The sequence below is a fragment of the Pituophis catenifer genome, unplaced genomic scaffold (assembly GCF_029215685.1).
Source record: "Pituophis catenifer annectens isolate HBS135680 unplaced genomic scaffold, rPitCat1.0.hap2 SCAF_1, whole genome shotgun sequence".
In the NCBI taxonomy this organism is placed as follows: domain Eukaryota; kingdom Metazoa; phylum Chordata; class Lepidosauria; order Squamata; family Colubridae; genus Pituophis; species Pituophis catenifer.
In genome coordinates, this window is record NW_027256881.1 from 31,817,341 (window position 1) to 31,836,411 (window position 19,071).

The 19,071-nt window shown below is 37.0% G+C and overlaps 1 protein-coding gene across 2 annotated transcripts in view; it reads right to left on the reverse strand.

The window, feature by feature from the left end:
• The window catches only part of CCDC85A (coiled-coil domain containing 85A), a 160,618-nt gene that overhangs the window by 35,187 nt on the left and 106,360 nt on the right, over positions 1 to 19,071 (reverse strand). For both annotated transcript variants that reach the window (XM_070947525.1, XM_070947518.1), the window contains exon 3: positions 10,563 to 10,639. In XM_070947525.1, the coding sequence (XP_070803626.1) occupies positions 10,563 to 10,639 (77 nt within the window). The remainder of the gene's footprint in view (positions 1 to 10,562; positions 10,640 to 19,071) is intronic.

Consider the following 19,071-nt stretch of genomic DNA (forward strand, 5'->3'; position numbering starts at 1 on the left):
TCATTTTACCTACCTTAGAAAGGATGGAAGGCTGAGTCAACCTTGTTCCTTGTGGTCCCCTCCATATCTTCCATTTTCTGATTCTATGCATTACTAAATTAGATATTTAAAAAACTGAAGTTTGTTATCCAATTAAAAATAAAACCTGCATCAAACAGGATATTTATATTTCTAAGCTGGCCAAAGTACAGAGAGATTAGATAGCACTTTATTGTATTCACTTGCCACACATTTGCCTAGCTATTAAAGATAGAATGTGTCAGGAAAATATAGTGGCAAACTAATATGCTACCACAGAAAGAATTAAATACATAGGGATCCATATCCAGCCTTTCAAGAACTAGCAACTCAAAACTCTTCACTTAGATGAGTTGCAACCACTTAATAGTGTTGCAATAGTGTTGCAAGATTTGGGTATGTACCAAAGTATTGCTCTTGAATTCCTTGCAACACCCCTTGAATTTCTGGGGCATTGAATGAATACATTTTACTTTGAACGATTTTCTCTTACACTTTTCCCAAATCCTCCCTGCTCACAATTCAATACCCTTGCTGTGCCCTATTCTCTGCTGGAGACTAGAGTTCTTTAAAACAAGACTGACATTAGAGTTGAAAAGACCTTAGACATAGAATCCTCTGGTGATATCTAGCCATTGGATCCTAGTATATTTATTTGAATGCAGTACATATCATGAGTTTAAGATGTGCTTAGTCTCTCTCTTATAATTCCTCATAATGAGCCAAAAAGTACTCCGTGGATAAATTGTGGAAGATCCAGACACTGGATCCAGTAATGAGATACTGCTCATGGTGCAATGCTAATAAACAAAAAACACTGAAGGGACCTCAAAGACAGAGATCAAGAGTTAGGCCTATCAACATTCTGAGACTATAAGCAGCTATATTCTCAACTGGAACTAGCAGTCTACATTTGACAATACCTAAATATTTCTGGTCCAGTTGTCATGGCTGAATGGCTTGTCCATCACCCAAGGCATGGAAAAATGCCACATTGTAAAGCTAACTATTAAATCAATTTCTAAGTGGACCTTTCTTGTTAACTGATGAATTTGCAAGTTCTTGGCAAAGCAGAGAGGAAGTCTTTACTGATTTGACTGCTGTTGTAAGGAAGCTCTGTGCAAATTAAATTGATCCTTATCAATCTCCAGTTTCCACAGACAGCAAAATGTAGTAACAGTCAGAAAAAGAATACTGTATTTATTTGTCATTATAGATTGGCTTTGTCAGTGGTGCTGTAACCAAGATCTTTTTTAAAACAGTCATCATTGATGTTTCCGTAGTCTTTCTTTTTCATTCATAAACTGTTCTCTGGAAGGGGAAGAAATACAATGCTAAGGGCATTTTATTCAACTTCTATCTGATAACTTTTTTCAGTGAATATATTCCAATTTGAAAGCTGATGTTTTTTAAGTCAGTTTATAATGGTATCACATTATATACTATATTCTTAATAAAATGCATATGGTATGTTTCTTTTTAAACCATCAAATTGATTAACAGCCATTTCTGTCTAACTTAGTTTGGCTTGAAAGTAAGCAGGATCAGCATAGTTAACACTGGGATAAAAGACTTGTAAGGAATTCTACTGCTGAAGATTGGACTTGGAGGAAGGTGGTTATGGCAAGAAAGTAATAAACCAGTTTTCCACTATTATCATGAAAGCTATATAGACATGCCATTAAGACAGCAGGAATAAAGCTTGATTTGAAGGAGACTTTCCTTTTAAAAGTACTGTCACTAGAATATTAGGAATGAAGTATTATAGAAAAAACTGGTATTACTTTCTAGCTAGCAATTTAATTAGATGTGGAAAATCAGATTTAAGAAGGAGCAGGAGGGGCTAAATAGAAGGAAACTTAGAATTCAGGTGATAAACTAATGGAAAAAAAGAAAAAAAGTGGAGTTGAAAGTGCAAGAAGTATTAAGAAAGAAAATAATGAATGTCTAAAACTTTGCAATTCTATCTTGCATCTTAACCCACCACAGGAGGAACAGAACAAAAAAGTAATTATATTACAGGAACATCATTCTGTTAAAAGCCAACTTCAACTATGAAAAAATCAGAATCAAGCCAAAATACACAATGCAAAAGATAGAAAGATGACCCATCCCCCCCAACAAATTATCCCATTAAACAGCGTTGAGATCTCAATTAATAATAATCTATCAAACAGAATTATGAAAAAGAATGATAAATATTTCTTATATATAAACTAAAATACAAATATCCTAAAGTTTTCTGCATAAACTATTTTTACATAGCTTGGAAATGTATAATTGATACACTCACCATTTCTTGGTCTTTTATCTAAGATCAAACATAGTTATGATTGATTGATTGATTGATACATTGACTGATATTGTTTTTCTCCTGTACTTTTGTCCCATGCATCTCTGATAGTCACTCAAACTGTGATTTTACAATGAGTCAAGATGATTTATACCACAGGTGTCAAACTCGTGACGTCATGTTGCCATCAGGTGATGTTTTGTGACATTTTTCCCATTTGTGGAGCTGAGGTGGGAGTAGCCTAGGCTTGATGCATCCAGGCCGGGGGACACCAGTTTGACACCCCTGATTTATACTAACAAAGAAATAACAAAGGTGATTGCAAAGATTTACTAAACTAGCTCACCTGAATATTCTGAAAATAAATCTCCCTAGCTGACCATTACTACATTAAGAAACCAGAGAAAGTAGCTCTTTTATTACTTACAGAAGATACAATAAAGATCAGAATATGTTCCCTTTTCATTGTGCCTGAAGAAGATATCATTCAAAGATTTGCTATGTATCAATAAAAGTCATCCCTGCATTGGATCTTCTTCCAGTAAGGAGGCTTTGGGGTTCTTGCTATTGTTCTGTAGGACCTATCAGGAAACTAGTTTTTACACCAAAACCATTAAAAAAGAAGAGATTGAACATCAAATACTCAACCTAAGTAATGATAAAATGTATTTCTATCCTCTCTGGCACAAATAGTGAAAATATTATTTTCCTCCTTTTGATTCATTGCCTAACTTCTGGACAAGCACATTGTGTCAATACCTCCTCTTTAACCTACTCTGATGTGTTGCCATGGAAGTTGAGGATTTAATTTCTCAAGCCCTTGAATATATTTTTATATATTTCTGGCAACAAAGAGAATCCTTTTATTTTCTTCAGATACTGTTGCCCTGGCAATAATTTTGCTGGTTCATAGTTCTACTAAAGGGTGACACTTTTTAGGAATATTTCTAATACAGGTAGTCCTCGACTTAAAACAGTTCATTTAGTGACCATCCAAAGTTACAACGACACTGAAAAAATGTAACTTATGACCATTTTTCATAGTTACGACCTTTGCAGCATCCCCATGATTATGTGATCAAAATTCGGATGCTTAGCAACTGGTTCATATTTATGACCTTTGATGTGTTTCAGGGTCATGTGATCACTTTTTATGACCTTTTGACAAGCAAAGACAATGGGGAAGCCAGATTCACAGCCAGATTCAACAACCAACTTATCAACTGCAGTAACTCACTTAACAATTGTGGCAAGAAAAGTTGTAAAATGGGACAAAATTTACTTAACAAATGTCTCACTTAACAGAAAATTTGGACAATTCTGGTCATAAATTGAGGACTACATATATTCATATAGATAAAAATTTATAATGAGTAGTACTTCAAATTTAAGCAAATTAGGGAGAAAAATACATCTGCATCCTCAGCAGCAGCAGCAGCTTCTAGTCCAGCAAGTCCAATATCTTTGGATAGCATGCTGCAGCAGGAGAAAATGAACACGATGAGTACAATGCAAGCAGAATTGAAATTAATGCTCCAAACGTTTCAAAGAGACATAACAAAACATTTTGAAGACATGCAGAATGGAAAAGATGGATGATAAAATGGAGAATATTCAATAAATAATGACTCAAAATGAGCAATGGATGCAGAAAATAGAAGAGAAATCAGAACAAACAGAGAAAAAAGTGGAAGAGATGGATGATAGACTTATACAGGCAGACAAAAATCTTAATGGGTAAGATCTCCGACCTCCGTGTATTTCGTTGTGCCCTCAAGACCTTGCTGTTCCTCCAGGCCGGGCTATCAATGTAAGGATTTTAAATTTGGTGTTTTAAATTTTTGGGGTTTTAAATCTGAGCCCAAATTATTTAATAATTTTAATTATTTTTAATTGTGCTTTTAATAGGCTGTACACCGCCCTGAGTCCTTCGGGAGAAGGGCAGTATAGAAATCAAATTATTTATTTATTTATTTATTTATTTATTTATTTATTTATTTATTTATTTATTTATTTATTTATTATTCATTCATTCATTTATTCATTTATTCATTTTTTATTATTATTTATTTTTTATTAGAACGGTAATCATGTTGGAGATGGATAAAGCTGAATACTTCTTGAGGTTCCGGAATATTGAGGAAGAAAAAGGGGAGAACCTTGTAGAGACAATGGCAGAATTGTTGGCAGATGCCTTGGAGGTGGACAAGCAGGAGATGCTTGTTGGGATATTGACAGTGGAGGTGATAAATAGAAATATTAGACAAGATATAGAAATTAAAGGTATTGAAATTAAAAAAGGAACAATATAAATTACAGGCATTCGCAGATGATTTGGTCTTTATTTTGGAAGACCCACAAGAAAATGAACCTAAATTATTTAGGAAAATAGAAGAATATGGTGAAATTGCAGGACTGAAAATAAATAAAGAAAAAACCAAAATAATAGTTAAAAATGTTACAAACACACAGAAAAAACTAGACACAGAAAGAACTAATGAGGAAAATAGGTATACAGATAGTTAAAAAAGTTAAATATTTAGGAATTCAACTAACGGCAAGGTGTGTAATGATTACAGAAGAGATTATTACAAACTGGTGCAACAAATTAAAACGGATTTGGAGAAGTGGAAAAATCTACAACTATCATTGATGGAAAGAATAGCCACTGTAAAAATGAATATCTTGCCAAGATTACTCTATTTATTTCAAACAATACTAATAAAATTGGGAAAAAATATTTTGAAGAACTAAATAAAACAATATTAAAATATATTTGGCAAGAGAAAAAAGCAAGGATAAGTTTGAAAATATTGCAAGAGTCTAAAAATAGAGGGCTACCAGATTGGGAATTGTATTATCAGGCTTCGATACTTACTTGGGTGAAAGAATGGATTGGCTTGAGGAACAAAAGACTACTGACATTGTAGGGACATGATCTTGAATTAGATTGGCATGCTTTTTTATGGTATGGAAAAAACAAAATACATAGCTATTTCCAAAGACACTATATTAGGAATGCATTATTATTAGTATGAGAGAAAATTAAAGAACAACATTATTTGAAAATACCAGTCTGGCTCTCCACAATGGACGCACTGATTTATCCAAATGTTATTGATAGAGAATGTTACCAGATATAAAGATATTTTAAATGAAAAGGGGGAACTTAAAACTAAGCAGGGACTGAGTGATCAAGGGATTGAGATAACATGGTGATCATATGTGCAGATACAATCTAGATATGAGAAGGATGTTAAAATGTATGGTTTAAATAAAGAATTAACAGAATTAGATCAGATTTTAACAGGGACAGATGAAAAATTAATAAAGAAAATATATACCGGTAGCTATTTGTTAAGTATTAAGATGGAAGATGAACAAGTAAAAGAGGCAATGATAGTATGGGCTAAAAACTTTGGCTATCCGATTGATTGAGTTAGATATAGGACAGAAATTATGGGATAGGAATTATAAATTAACAATGTCTACTGCATACAAAGAAAACCCTTATAAAATGTTTTATAAATCGCATTTTCAACCCTCAAGGTTAGCAAAGATGTTCAGGGATAAATCAGCAAAACGTTGGAACTGCCACCAGACACTTGGTTCGTACTATCATATGTGGTGGACATGTCAAAAAGCAAAAAAACATTGGACAAAAATACATATGTGGCTGGAAAAAAATGATAAAACAGCATATTGATTTGAAACCAGAGACATTTTTGTTGGGCATTTTACCAGACAAGTACAATAAAGGGAATGTATATTTGATTCTACATGTATTGACTGCAGCTAGAATAGTATTTGCACAACAATGGAAAAGTGAAAGAGATCCCAACAGATGAAAATGTGATTTATAAAATATTAGAATGTGCAGAAATGGATAACCTAACACTTATAATTAAGGAAAAGAAAGAAACTGAATATTTTTCGACTTGGGACTTATTTTATCAATGGTTAGCTGACAAAAACAGGAGCTAGAGACACGGAAATATATGGAAGGATTAGTGATATAAAGAAGGTATGTTAAATTGGTTACTATGGTTATCATTATTATTAATATTATAATTGATAAAAATGAATGAATATTGTTGTAAATACGTTGATTATTATTTCCTAAAATGATTTGTACACAGACAACACACTGTTCAATTGAAATTGGGATTTTTGTAAGTTATAAAATAAAATAAAATAAAATAAAAACTTATTACCAAAAAGAAATTGTAATGAGTGAGGAGATTTTTAAAAAAACAAGAAAATTCCGGGGGGGGGGGGGGGGGAGTCAAATGGGGACACAAATGAAATCTTTTCTGATTATTTTTTTTTTTAAAAAATATGATTTCACTTGCAATTTCTTCTATGTGCCCCAATAATACAACTCCCTCCCCCTATATTAAGTGTGTCATGGTACAACATACTGAGTGAAAAATGAAAACTGACAGGCACATTTCTTGTGCTTAGTGCCAATCTGTGCTGTTCCTCTGTCTCTGGGGTTTCTATCCTATGACCTCCACAGGTTTATCACAGAATGCTACTTCTCTATGCTTTGAGTGAGGTTTTAATTTCAAGATATAATGACAAACTCTGCCTCCCCTTCAGAGAAACTAAATGGCAAATATCTTGACAGCTTTCTTCCCTGGGCAGATAGATTGTTCAGGAATGATGCGCTACGTGTCGTATCACATCAGCTCAGCCAAGCATGTCAGAAGCTTTTTGACCAGAGGTGCAATATGTTGTAGATTCATTTTTAATATACACAACCTGAATATTATTAAAAGGTTTTAATGCATGCATTAATCACAAATATGGAACTGAAAGGAAAGACAAATTGCAATGGAGTTTTTTTTTTTTTTAAACTCCAAAACAGAAGGTGGATATCAGGACTAAATTACTAATGATTCTTGAAGAACCATTCCTTTACCATCTAAATTCATATTAGCCTATTTCCAAGACATCATGACTGTAATACATTCAAAGTCTTGTGCAGTGTCATAAGATGATCATATCTGTGCCTTTGTGCATCTGTTAATGCATTTTGATATAATTTATGAAGGAAGGATCTAGCAGCCTGATTAAAACTTTACAAGAAAATATTGATTCTAATCTTTCATCTATGGTCAGTGATTCAAAATAAACTTAGATAATAACCTGTCTTGTACAAACTGGAAGCCTAAGTATTGATTAAATTATAGCCTTGCCGATCATTGCAGTATATACATTCAGAACATGCCACAGATGGTATAAGGCAGGATGAAAATATCTCGATCACATTTTAATTCAATTAATTTGCAGTTTCCCTGAATTATATAACATGTAGAATAACCCTTTAGAATGCACACATCTCAAAATCTTTCAGTGATTTTTAGCACACATGCATGCAAAAACAAAACCAGACAATCACATATACAAATGCATAGACTGGGAAAACTTCCATACTAATATGCAAGACGGAAAAAGATACATGCATTAGAGAAAGTTCCATATAAGATAAATAAAAATTTTCTTTGTTCATGTATGTGTTTTTAATAATATACTGAAGAACAAACTGGACAGAAAGGATAGCATATATATGAAACTAACATTGACTAAAAGCAGAATAAATTCTCCTAAGAACTTGGAAGCTTATCATATATGCCATGCAACTTGGTACCTATGTATGATATAGTACATGAACAGTCATGTCAGTAAGTTATAAAGCATACCACCAGGTGGTCAAAAATATTTCTTACATTTCTTGCTGTATCTTGGTAAAAAGCTTTGACTTAACTATGACAATTCAGATCAGTATTCCTAATTCCTATGTACTTTTGGAATTCAAAGGTATTGACCTGGGAAATCAATCCCCACTGAACATTTCTAAAATACATGTATGGCTGATGAGAGGCAGGAACAGGCACAATCTTTTTCACCCCCAAATTCACAAGGCAACCACAATTTTTCTGATCAAGCAATGTCTAGATTGAATCTAAAAATTACCTGTCAGCATAGAGTTATGGAAAATGAAGTTCAGCACACTCTATGCAGCAAAAATATTGGTACTCCTCCGTTTTTTCTCAAAGATTCCCAATCTGCTTTGAAGTAAGTAAAAGACATCTACCATTTTTGTTCCATAGTCCACAGACCCTTTGCTTCTGATGTATGACTTACATATTCTGAAACACAGTATTTTCCTTAAATAATAGAGTTAAACATCCCTCTCCCTAACTGATATACTGGATGTGACTTGGACTTCAATTGCCAATATTCTGTCACTGATCTTGTTGACTAAGAATTCAGTAGATGCTAGACAAAAAAGAGGTAGGAAGTTGTTGTCAAACTAAGGAAGATACTATAGCCTTCTTCTATATCAGCAAGTTCCCACAACTGACAACTTTATACGTCTGCCCTAAAAAAGGGTTTCATTTTTTCTTCAAGTTCTGTTCCCAACTAATCCCTTCTTGAGACACTGAAAAAATAAATATAACCAAAAACTTTGCAAAAAATAATACTGTAATTAAATGTGTATAAGGCCTGTATTTGAACTTCTAAAACAGGGCTACCAATTGTCTCGATACTTTGAAATAACTTCTCAAACATTTAAATACTCCACAGAATGTGACTAGGGAAAAATGACTGATGAATTCATGCAGGCTTGTAACTTCAGATTTCTTTAGTCATACATTTATTATGCAAAACTGGTTTCAACCTCCAGTGAGATTTTCCTAGTAAAGTATCAACACTTGAAAAAATGAAGTATGAAAAAGAGTTTAATCTTAACTACCCTAAGCACAAATGCTAATGTGCTCATTAAAGAGACATTAAATGGAAAGAGGTAAAGTGGATGATTGCCATAAGACATTGTAGTCTGTTGCAACGTTTCCATTTTCTAAAATGAATATTTCTATGTAAAAACAAGACAAAACCAGACAAATTAAGATTTGCATTTGAGCAGTTCTTACTTCATCACAATCTGAAAAAAGGGAGCCCCACTTAGTATACTAATTTGCTGTTATCCATTGCAGTGGTTCTGATAATGACAAGGGAAATATATAAATTGTTCTTGAGAATGAGATTCAATCTAGCTCTAGTTCATTCCATGTTGTCATATGTTCACATGATGTCCTAATATGCACTGCTTGTTAAAAAAAAATCCTGCTATCTGAGGGCACATGCAGAATGTTCTCTTTAATGCTTAGCCATTATTCAAGAGCTTTAATTGCTTAACTCCCCCATATAGTTCTTACTCCCTGCCTCAAGTGAATCAGAGACCAACAACAGCTATTAGTGTTCAATAAAGACACCCACAAGAAACTGTTGTCTATACACACAAAGAGAGACAGAGAGAATTTCCATATCTCCTGCTCTTTCTTCACTCTTAGGAAGGCAAGATCAAAGAGAACTCTGAGCAGAATACTATAGTCCCTGAATCATCATAGCTGCCTTTTTTTTTATTAAGCTCAGATTTTACTTCTTGAGCTATGGATGCGTTTTTCTTGATAGCTGTATGGGCATATTTGAGGGAAAGCAGTATCCCAAGTACAAAATCTAGAGGCTGGAAGAATACTGCGTCTCATAATATGCTTGTTTTTCTTTATGATTGTTTCTTTACTCAGTTATTTTTCAGGGATCTGGACCATAACTGAAATGACAAGGTTGAAAACTGTTACACAGAAAATACCTGACTATTATATGTTCCAGATACAACTCTTCGTTGCATAAGCAAGAATTGCATGGTAGAGTTTCAACTACATGTATCCAAAAACACATGTAACAAACATGTTCTAGGGCAATTTGACTGTCTAATAAATTAACCTTCATAATCATTTTACGACTAAGCAGGTCTATCTCCCTAATTTACCAATTTCTTTTCCTCAGTGGCTATGAAATATAGGTATTTCATAGTTCCAGAGGGCAGATAATGAATCCACAAATCATCGGATGCCTCTGACTGAAATGCCCTAGTTACTGCTTCTGCATTATGACATATTCCATTACAGCTCCATAGTTTTATCCATCACTCCTTATCTGACTAATTGCTTACTCCATGAAGAATTTGAACCCCTTGATCCAGGCTACACTTAGGATGCTGACACTCACAGGAAATACGGTAACACTTCAACTTCCCAGCTATGAAAGGTATAAAAAGCATTCAGATACACACAATCTCCTCTACAGCACAGTGAGCCATTCCCTGGCATAAATCAGTCTTAATCTTCTATCTCCAGACCTCAGCTACAAACTAGTATGCCTAGCAACAGAAATCACCCACCTGGGGCAGCATGCGATTTTCCTCCTCCAGCTGTCTTACTCTTGCTTCCAGCTGCCTAACATAGGACAAGGTTGATTCTAAAATTAAAAAGACAAAAGAAAAGGACTTATATTACACAAAGAAGTCTGCTCTGGCAAACTAAAGGCCAAAATTACTCACCAACAGATTTCTGGCTTCCTACTGTCTCTAAAATATACTGTAAATGTTCTCTCCTTTTTATGGGCTACAGGGAGGAACGTGATATATTCTTGAAACTTTTAACTTTCCAAATGTGTAAATATTCAGATAGAGCTGAGATGGGTGAGTGTTGGATTCCTTTTGAATGGTTTTTGGATTACTCAGAACAGCTGAGTAGCACACTATATGGTCTGATCTAATAAACTATTACTATAATCAGTCACACAGTCAGCCAGAGGTTCAAACCAATTTGGGATTTTTATCTACCAATCAGGTCCTTCCCAAAGACCTGACAGATGATTTTGTTTAAATAAATATTATATAATATTATTGTATTATATATAATACATTTAAATAAACATTATATATGATGTTCTGCTATTCTAGATGCCAGTACCATTGTAGATACATTCACCCATTCCTTCTGATCCTCCTGCTCACTGGTAAAAATGGATTGGACATGTTGTAAATGTTGAGAAAGAGGCTCCTCAGCAGAGACACAGTGGAGGACAAAATGGTCCAGGAGTCGTTGAGAACAGTTACAAAGGCAGAGAGAAGCAGCTGAGGCATAAATGATGGGTTTCAAAGAAAGGATAGAAAATTTTCAGTGCCACATTATCTTTCTCAGGAGGCACTGGTGTCTGCATTGAACTATCCCCCCCAAATGTGATTGCATTCCTCCATTCTAATTGCAGAATTAGCTGATACCTCAAAAGCCTCACCCCCAAACAAAACCAGCAGAGAACACTAAAAACCTATAGGAAAAAACAAAGTGTAATCATTTGAAAACAATTACAATAGACAAGGTATATCACTCAATGGAAACCCAGCCTTACTACAGTCCACGTCTATAGATTTGGTAACACTACAGGATTTTTCTTCTTAACCAAGACAACAACTGCTGTGTTTAAAAAGCTGTCATGTTGACAGAAAAGTCACGCACAAGCTCAACAATCTTATGTAACTTTGCTTCTGCTGCTCAGATAAGCTCAACTATTATACCCACGTTACCTCATCTGCTAGGAACCTATAAAATAAGAAGGAACGATGATGAATGAAGTTTTATTTTCTCCCATTCCAAAATTTGTTGGAGATTTAAATAGGCTCACACACTGGGAGTGAATGTGAATTGCAGATGATCAAGGTAGCAATCCATTGTGGTTTGACATAAGTGATTAATATACAATGTACAATACCAGGCTAAAAATAGGGCTCTAAGACAGCATGGGGAAAAACGATCCAAGGTTTTATGCGCTTTGCTGTGGAAGAGTTGTCACAGTAAGTGAAGGGGGAACTTTGATGATTTGAAAATTAGCATACCCTGGCTGCAAAGTTTCATTACAGCAATCCTCATCTTTGGGCCCACCCACTATTTACTCTGGGTTACTGCAATCAAGATCAGTTCTAATTGTATTGGTGCTATTTTTATGGATCTAACATATTAATAACACCCGTAACTCCTGGACTCCCCAATAGCTGATACACTATAGAAAAGTGGAAGATCAGCAGCTTTCAATAAGTGTTACTTAACAAATTGCTTTTTATTTCAATTTCATTTTGCTTCTTACACATTTTCTGTGGATTGAAGCAGTCCCTCTTAATAAACAAGAAGCTAAGGCTAAGAACCTGCATTGAGAAAGCATACTTATGCCTTTGATGTTACAAAATAATTATAGTTTTGTTGCTATTATATATGCTTTTTCCCTTCTTTCTTGGATGCACCTGTAACTCCTCTCAGACAAAATGATATATATTAGTGCAGGCAAAACTAGAAGAGTGCTTGGTTGAATCAGGCACAAGTCTTTTTATCCATAATTCTGCTTCCAAGAAGAGCTAACTAGATGACTCTCAAGCTAGCTAGATGATCACAAGCAGAACATCTAACTGAAGATCTTTTTACATTTGTCTCCAATCGAGTGTATTTCCTCTGCTGTTACTTTTAGCTACCACTGCTTTGGATATCTGCCATGAATTTTTGATCATTTTTACTTTAAATCATGTGTATGAGCTATAATTACCTAATTTTGTTACTGTAAATTCCTCAGGTTAATTATATGTAGTGCGTGAGATACAATCTGGTATATGTCCTGAATCTACTGATTATAAATATATTATTAGAAAATATGTCTTGTACTTTTCATATTATTGTTTAAGATCTAATCCCCAACTTCCAATAATTATTAGAGTCCATAGGTCTCCAAGTTCTTCCTCCTTTCTCCCTCCCTGCAGAAGTCTAAAATTGAACTATCTAAAGGCAGACAAAAACATAAGAGAGAAATAATTCGGTTACTTGTTTGAAACCACAAATGCCCGGTAAAATAAAGTCTCTTCAATATACTTCTTGCTTTCCAAGTCTTTAGGGATAGCCTTTCTTGCCCAGGAAATGTCAGGTTTTAGAGTGTTAAAAAAAGTAATCTACCAGGACAAATAGGTGAGCTGTTTGCTTTCTGGTAAACTTCAAGCTTGATTCTTTCCTCTTTCACTGGTGCATTATTGTCTCTTCCCCCTTGCTGATGCAGTCAAATCAGACCCCAGGTTCCATTGCTTCCGTATCCCCACTATATTTAATCTTGATCAATCTTGATACAAAAGGAGCATAGACTGAAATGCTTAAGATAAGAGAAATATACAGACATCCAAATGACATTACATCCACATCAGGGGTGAAATGCTCCCGGTTCGGACTGGATCGCCCAATCCGGTAGCGATGGAGGCGGGTGGTTCGGAGAACCGGTAGCAAAAATTCCCACCGCACCCTCCCCCCAATGCCCAGCTGAGCCGCACAATCATCAGAGGCTTTTTTTTTACTTTTAAAAGCATTTTTTTCTACAACTTCCGCCGAAAAAAATGCTTTTAAAAGTTAAAAAAAAAAGCCTCTGATGATCACGCAGCTCGTCAAAGGCATTTAAAAGAAAAAAACCCCCTTTTTTTCTTTTAAATGCTCTGACGATCCCAGCTGCGTTCCCTGATTGGCAGAGGCTTTCAGGGAACTCAGCTTGGATCGTCAGAGCCTTTTGAAAGCATATTTTTACAACCTCTTCGGCGAAGAGGTTGTAGGAAAAATGGTTTTAAAAGTAAAAAAAAAATGGCCATGCCCACCCAGTCACATTAACCCCCCACCACCACCACCAAGCCATGCCCACAGAACCGGTAGTAACAAATTTTAGATTTCACCCTTGATCCACATGCCTCAACTTTTTCCCATCAACAAAGATTCACTTTCTTTGGCTATTCTATAGGATTCAAGGGTAAATATGGTGCTCTATTACTCTAAATCAAATTTTCCCATGAGAAGAAAAGGCACAAGCATCTGGTAGAACTTTCCTAGCCATAGTGAAAATAACACATGAAGTCAAATCTATTTAACTCAGGGATTACAATTTAATCAATGTGCCCTAAGTCGCAATCAACACATATTGGTATCAGAATCAGAGGTGGGTTTCACATAATTTTACTACCGGTTCGCCGCGCACTGAACATGTGAGTGTGTGCGCCTTCTGTGAATGCATATGGCCTTCCGCAAATGAGCTCTGCTTGCGCGCACGGCTTGCATGCATGAACGCAGCTTAGAAAACATCGCTAAATAGGACGGCATAGTGCCAGGGCACGTCGCCACTACCAGTTTGCCCAAACCGGTCTGAACCGGCTGAATACCACCACTGATCAGAATCGACAATTTGTGAACCTTCACTGTCCACATAAAGCAGAGGTCTTCAAATTTGGCAGCTTTAAGACTTGTGGACTTCAACTTCCAGAATTCTCTAGCCAGCTATGCTGGCTGGAGAATTTTGGAAGTTGAAGTCCACAAGTCTTAAAGCTGCCAAGTTTGAAGACCTCTGACATAAAGGATAAAATAGTCCATCTGGAAATCAAACAAGTTAAAAATTATCATCAGTCATCTCTTTTTAGCTCAAGATACAAAGATTTTAAGATTTTTTTGGCTGGAATTAAAGAATAAGCCTTCACCTCGCAGCATCTACATATCATCTTTGAAAACCCATATAAACTTCAGCTCCTTCATTGCTGTGAGATATTTAAATAGCCTTTAATGGTATTTTATAGCTCACAGGAATTCTACTTAACTCACTTTTTTCTGCAAGCATAAGTTATTGTCACTAAATCCACAGATGGCAGCTCTTTATCTATCTTAGCAAATGCATTGTGGAGTTTGACAGGAACTAATGTAGAGAGACAGTTTTTTCTTTTCACTGCACCTTGCAAACAGTGCAGGGAATACAGCTAGATCCCAAGGGAAGTACAGCCCATAGCCCACCATTTGAAGTGTCAGTGAAGCAGCATATAGCTTTTATAGATAGATAGGTAGGTAGGTAGGTAGGTAGGTAGGTAGGTAGGTAGATAGATAGATAGATAGATAGATAATTTAAAAGGCTGAGATCCCACTGAATAACTAATACTATAAGGTAATCCAAACAAACTTCCTCCCTGCCAATGTTATTTTAATAGCTATCCTTCACTCAATACGTTCACAGAAGATGGATAATTTATTCAGGTGGTTTTCATTTGGATATCTGGATGAAGAAAGGAATTGATCAAGGACAGAGTCTTTGGGGGGGGGGGTCCCATTCAATTAATAGCTTATTGTACACCATCAGTCTATCCTTCAGAAAATATTCTCCGCTGTGGCTTAATGAAAAACCTAAGAAAATAGTGACAAAATCTTAGTCAGTATATTGGTGTATGCTTTCACAGCTAGTTATCTATTTAACAGTACTGGGCTTCAGGCTTTAGTGACCATATAAATGGCTGAATACCATAATGGTTAGAGTGCTGCCTTTGACACAGGAGACTGTATCAGTAGAGGTCCCTAAGAACCCCTAACACTTCACTAGCCTACCTCAAAATCTGAGAGTAACACAAACTAGGAGTGTCATGCTGGTTTGGACATCACCCATATTAACAAACTCTATATCAGTTGTTGGAGAACCAGGACAATCTAATGATAAGAAAAATACTGGAACAAACAAACACAACACAAGAGAATCTGGAATTGATGGAATGCTATTACTACAGTAGGACTAAAAAGAGGGGATATATGAAACATATAAGAGAACAATGGATGGACAGAAGACTTTCATCTGAGGCTAACTAGCTTTTTCTCATCACTAATGAGGAATAGCTAGTTAGCCAACACTTCAGCATAGTGAAGAGGAAACTGCTCTCGCAGCTAGAGATAGACCAACTACACATTATATCCCATACTCAAGAAGACTTAAGAGAAGAAGTGATGTGCAGCCAACAGCTGAATCCAGATCTTCATTAGCACCCTCTCCATGTACAGTTGCAGATATGAAGCAAAAGATAACTAGCTACTCAATCCTGATTACTGTAAGCTTGGTGGAGAAGTACCATCAGACAGTATGCTGGAATATACCAACAAAGCCCTCACAGCAATCCCTACTATCATAACTAAAAGCAATGAACTGTTATATACTGCAGTCACCATAGTCCTGGAGATCCTACAAGAACAGTAGTATATACTCTCCCTGGAACATGAGGTTAGAGGCTAAGATCATGGGAACTTGGTGAGAGGTTAGTCAGCTTGGTGGAATTACAGAAGGGTGTGAAAATTAGGGATAATCTTCAAGGGTGTAAAGATTAGGGATAAGACTCATTTATAAACACAAGAGCCTGACTGCATTTGAAGCTCTAGACAAAGGTTCAAAGCACTGGCGACCAGACCAGGGAAATACACTAGAGAAGCAGAAGCTAAATACCCTGCTTTCAAGGAAAGCCTACGGCTCAATGTCACATGCATCTGTGGATTTGTGAATGCCGGGTGCTGTACAAAGTCAACAAAACACTGAGGGCCTTCTCAAGAATTAGATGGGACCATAGAAGAATACACAGGAAATCAACCCAAAACAACTCATATGTGGCATATACCAAGGTGATACACTGTCGTCCTGTTCTGCACAGGCTTGAACCCTCTAATCACAAAGACTAGATACCGATACAAGTTCAAGAGTGGAATTACTATGGCCACCTCCTCTCTGCAGCCTATGCAGAGAGGCCTCAGGAATCAGTCCAACATATTGTGGCAGGATATAAGATGTAGGTAAGAACAGCATACACTGAATGGCACAACCAAGTAACTGGCATTGTATGCATATTTATTTTTTATTATTCATTAACAATCTCTTTTCTGGATTTGCTGCAGTGGAGAATAAAACTACATTATCTAAAACTATACAATGAACATAAATTAAACAGATCAAAACAAAAAGCAGATGAGAGAAAGAGAAAGTTTCCATTATATATACAATTATGGATAAAGTATTACAAAATCTTGTCTAGAAAGTCTCTGGCATAGTATTCCATGTCATGTCAGGCTACTACCAGTTGTATAGAAGTATCAGAAGAGACACATCTGTGTCTCTATCTCCTCCTAGAAGCAGAGGTGGGTTTCAGCAGGTTCTGAGCAGTTCTGGAGAACCAGTAGCGAAAATTTTGAGTAGTTCGGAGAACTGGTAAATACCACCTCTGACTGGCCCCGCCCCCATCTATTCTCTGCCTCCCGAGTCCCAGCTGATCGGGAGGGAATGGGGATTTTGCCATAACCTTCCCCTGGAGTGGGGAGGGAATGGAGATTTTACAGTATCTTTCCCCTGGAGTGGGGTGGGAATGGAGATTTTACAATATCCTTCCCCTGCCACACCCAAGCCACACCCACCAAGCCACACCCACAGAACTGGTAGTAAAAAAAATTGAACCCCACCACTGCCTAGAAGGTTTTGTTACTGTTGGTTCCTTTCTTTTTGTATTTCTCTTCGACTGGAAGCAATGGCAGAGGAATCCATTCAGTACTGACAGAAATGGATTGTCAAACAGTGAAGACACAAACTGTTGGCATAATATAACTACATCTGCCAACTCCTATTAAAAGTTTTGTTGTTTACCTTGGACCTTTTTGGAAATGAAGATTTCAAAACCAAGAGTTACCAGGTAATTAGTTACAGATACTGTCTATTCACATAATGTAGTTGGTATGCTAGTGTAAGCCGATAAGAATTCTATAGCTGGTTCAAAGTACAGCTGTGTGAGTAGTAACAGGAACTTTTTGTTATGCCCATGTTTTATATGACAGCTGCACTGTTGCCAGTTGGTTTCAGTATGCAATTCAAAGTGCTGGTTACCTTTAAAGCCCTTTACGGCATATCACCTGGTTATTCAACCACTGCCCCTTTGTTTTTGCCAGCCCAGTATCTTCTGACAGAGTGGGTGTGTTCCAGGTCCATTCTGTTGTTGTGAATGTGGTCTCCCTAAGGGATATATGAAACATGCCTTGTTTCTCATGGCTCCTACCTTCCAGAATTGCATCCCTCCCAGAGACATAGACAGAGCCTTGTCTCCTGTGTTCTGAAAAGCCCTTAAAACCTGCTTTGGTCCTAGGCCTATGATGGAGGGGAGGGAGCTATCTTCCTTGGTTTTAATGGTTGTTTTTAATCCATGTTGCCTTGCTTTGTTTTTTAATTGTTTAATTGTTAATTATATTTTGTAAGTAGCAATAGCACTTATATATATCGCTTCACAGTGCTTTACAGGCCACTCTAAGCGATTTACAGAGTCAGCCTATTGTCCCCAACAATCTGGGTCCTCATTTTACTGACCTCGGAAGGATGGAAGGCTGAGTCAACCTTGAGCCTGGTGAGATTGGGCGTTGTACTTACCTGATACGCCTCTTCTCTGTCCTGGCGCCCACGGCAGTCATGCCTGGGTAGTGACACGGCTGTTATCCAATGACCGAGTCTTCTGGAATCTTTAGCACCGCCCCTTCCTGCTATGATCCAGTTTTGAGGCGAGGCTGTCCAGAAGACCGGAGTGTCTGTAGAAACAAAGTAAAAGGTAACAAATTCCCACCCCCGGAACCCAGGGACGGCCGGAATGGGTGGGGCTGACTGCCGTGGGCGCCAGGACAGAGAAGAGGCGTATCAGGTAAGTACAACGCCCATTCTCCTGCAGGGCGCCCACGGCAGTCATGCCTGGGACATACCAAAGCATGATGTCTCCTAGGGAGGGAGAGGCCGGACCTGCTGCAGAACTCTCCTGCCGAATGCTGCGTCTGCCGAGGCGTAGACATCCAGGCGGTAGTGCCGAATGAAAGGAGAGACAGACGACCAAGTAGCGGCCCGGCAAATCTCGTCCAAGGGCGCCTGCGTGGACCAGGCAGCGGAGGTTGAGGCGCTCCGTGTAGAGTGAGCCGTAATATTCGGAGGTACTGGCAGCGACTGTGCCTCGTAGGCCAGCACAATGGTAGCTCTGATCCACCGTCCAATGGTAACAGAGGAGACACGGGAACCCATAGTTGCAGGTT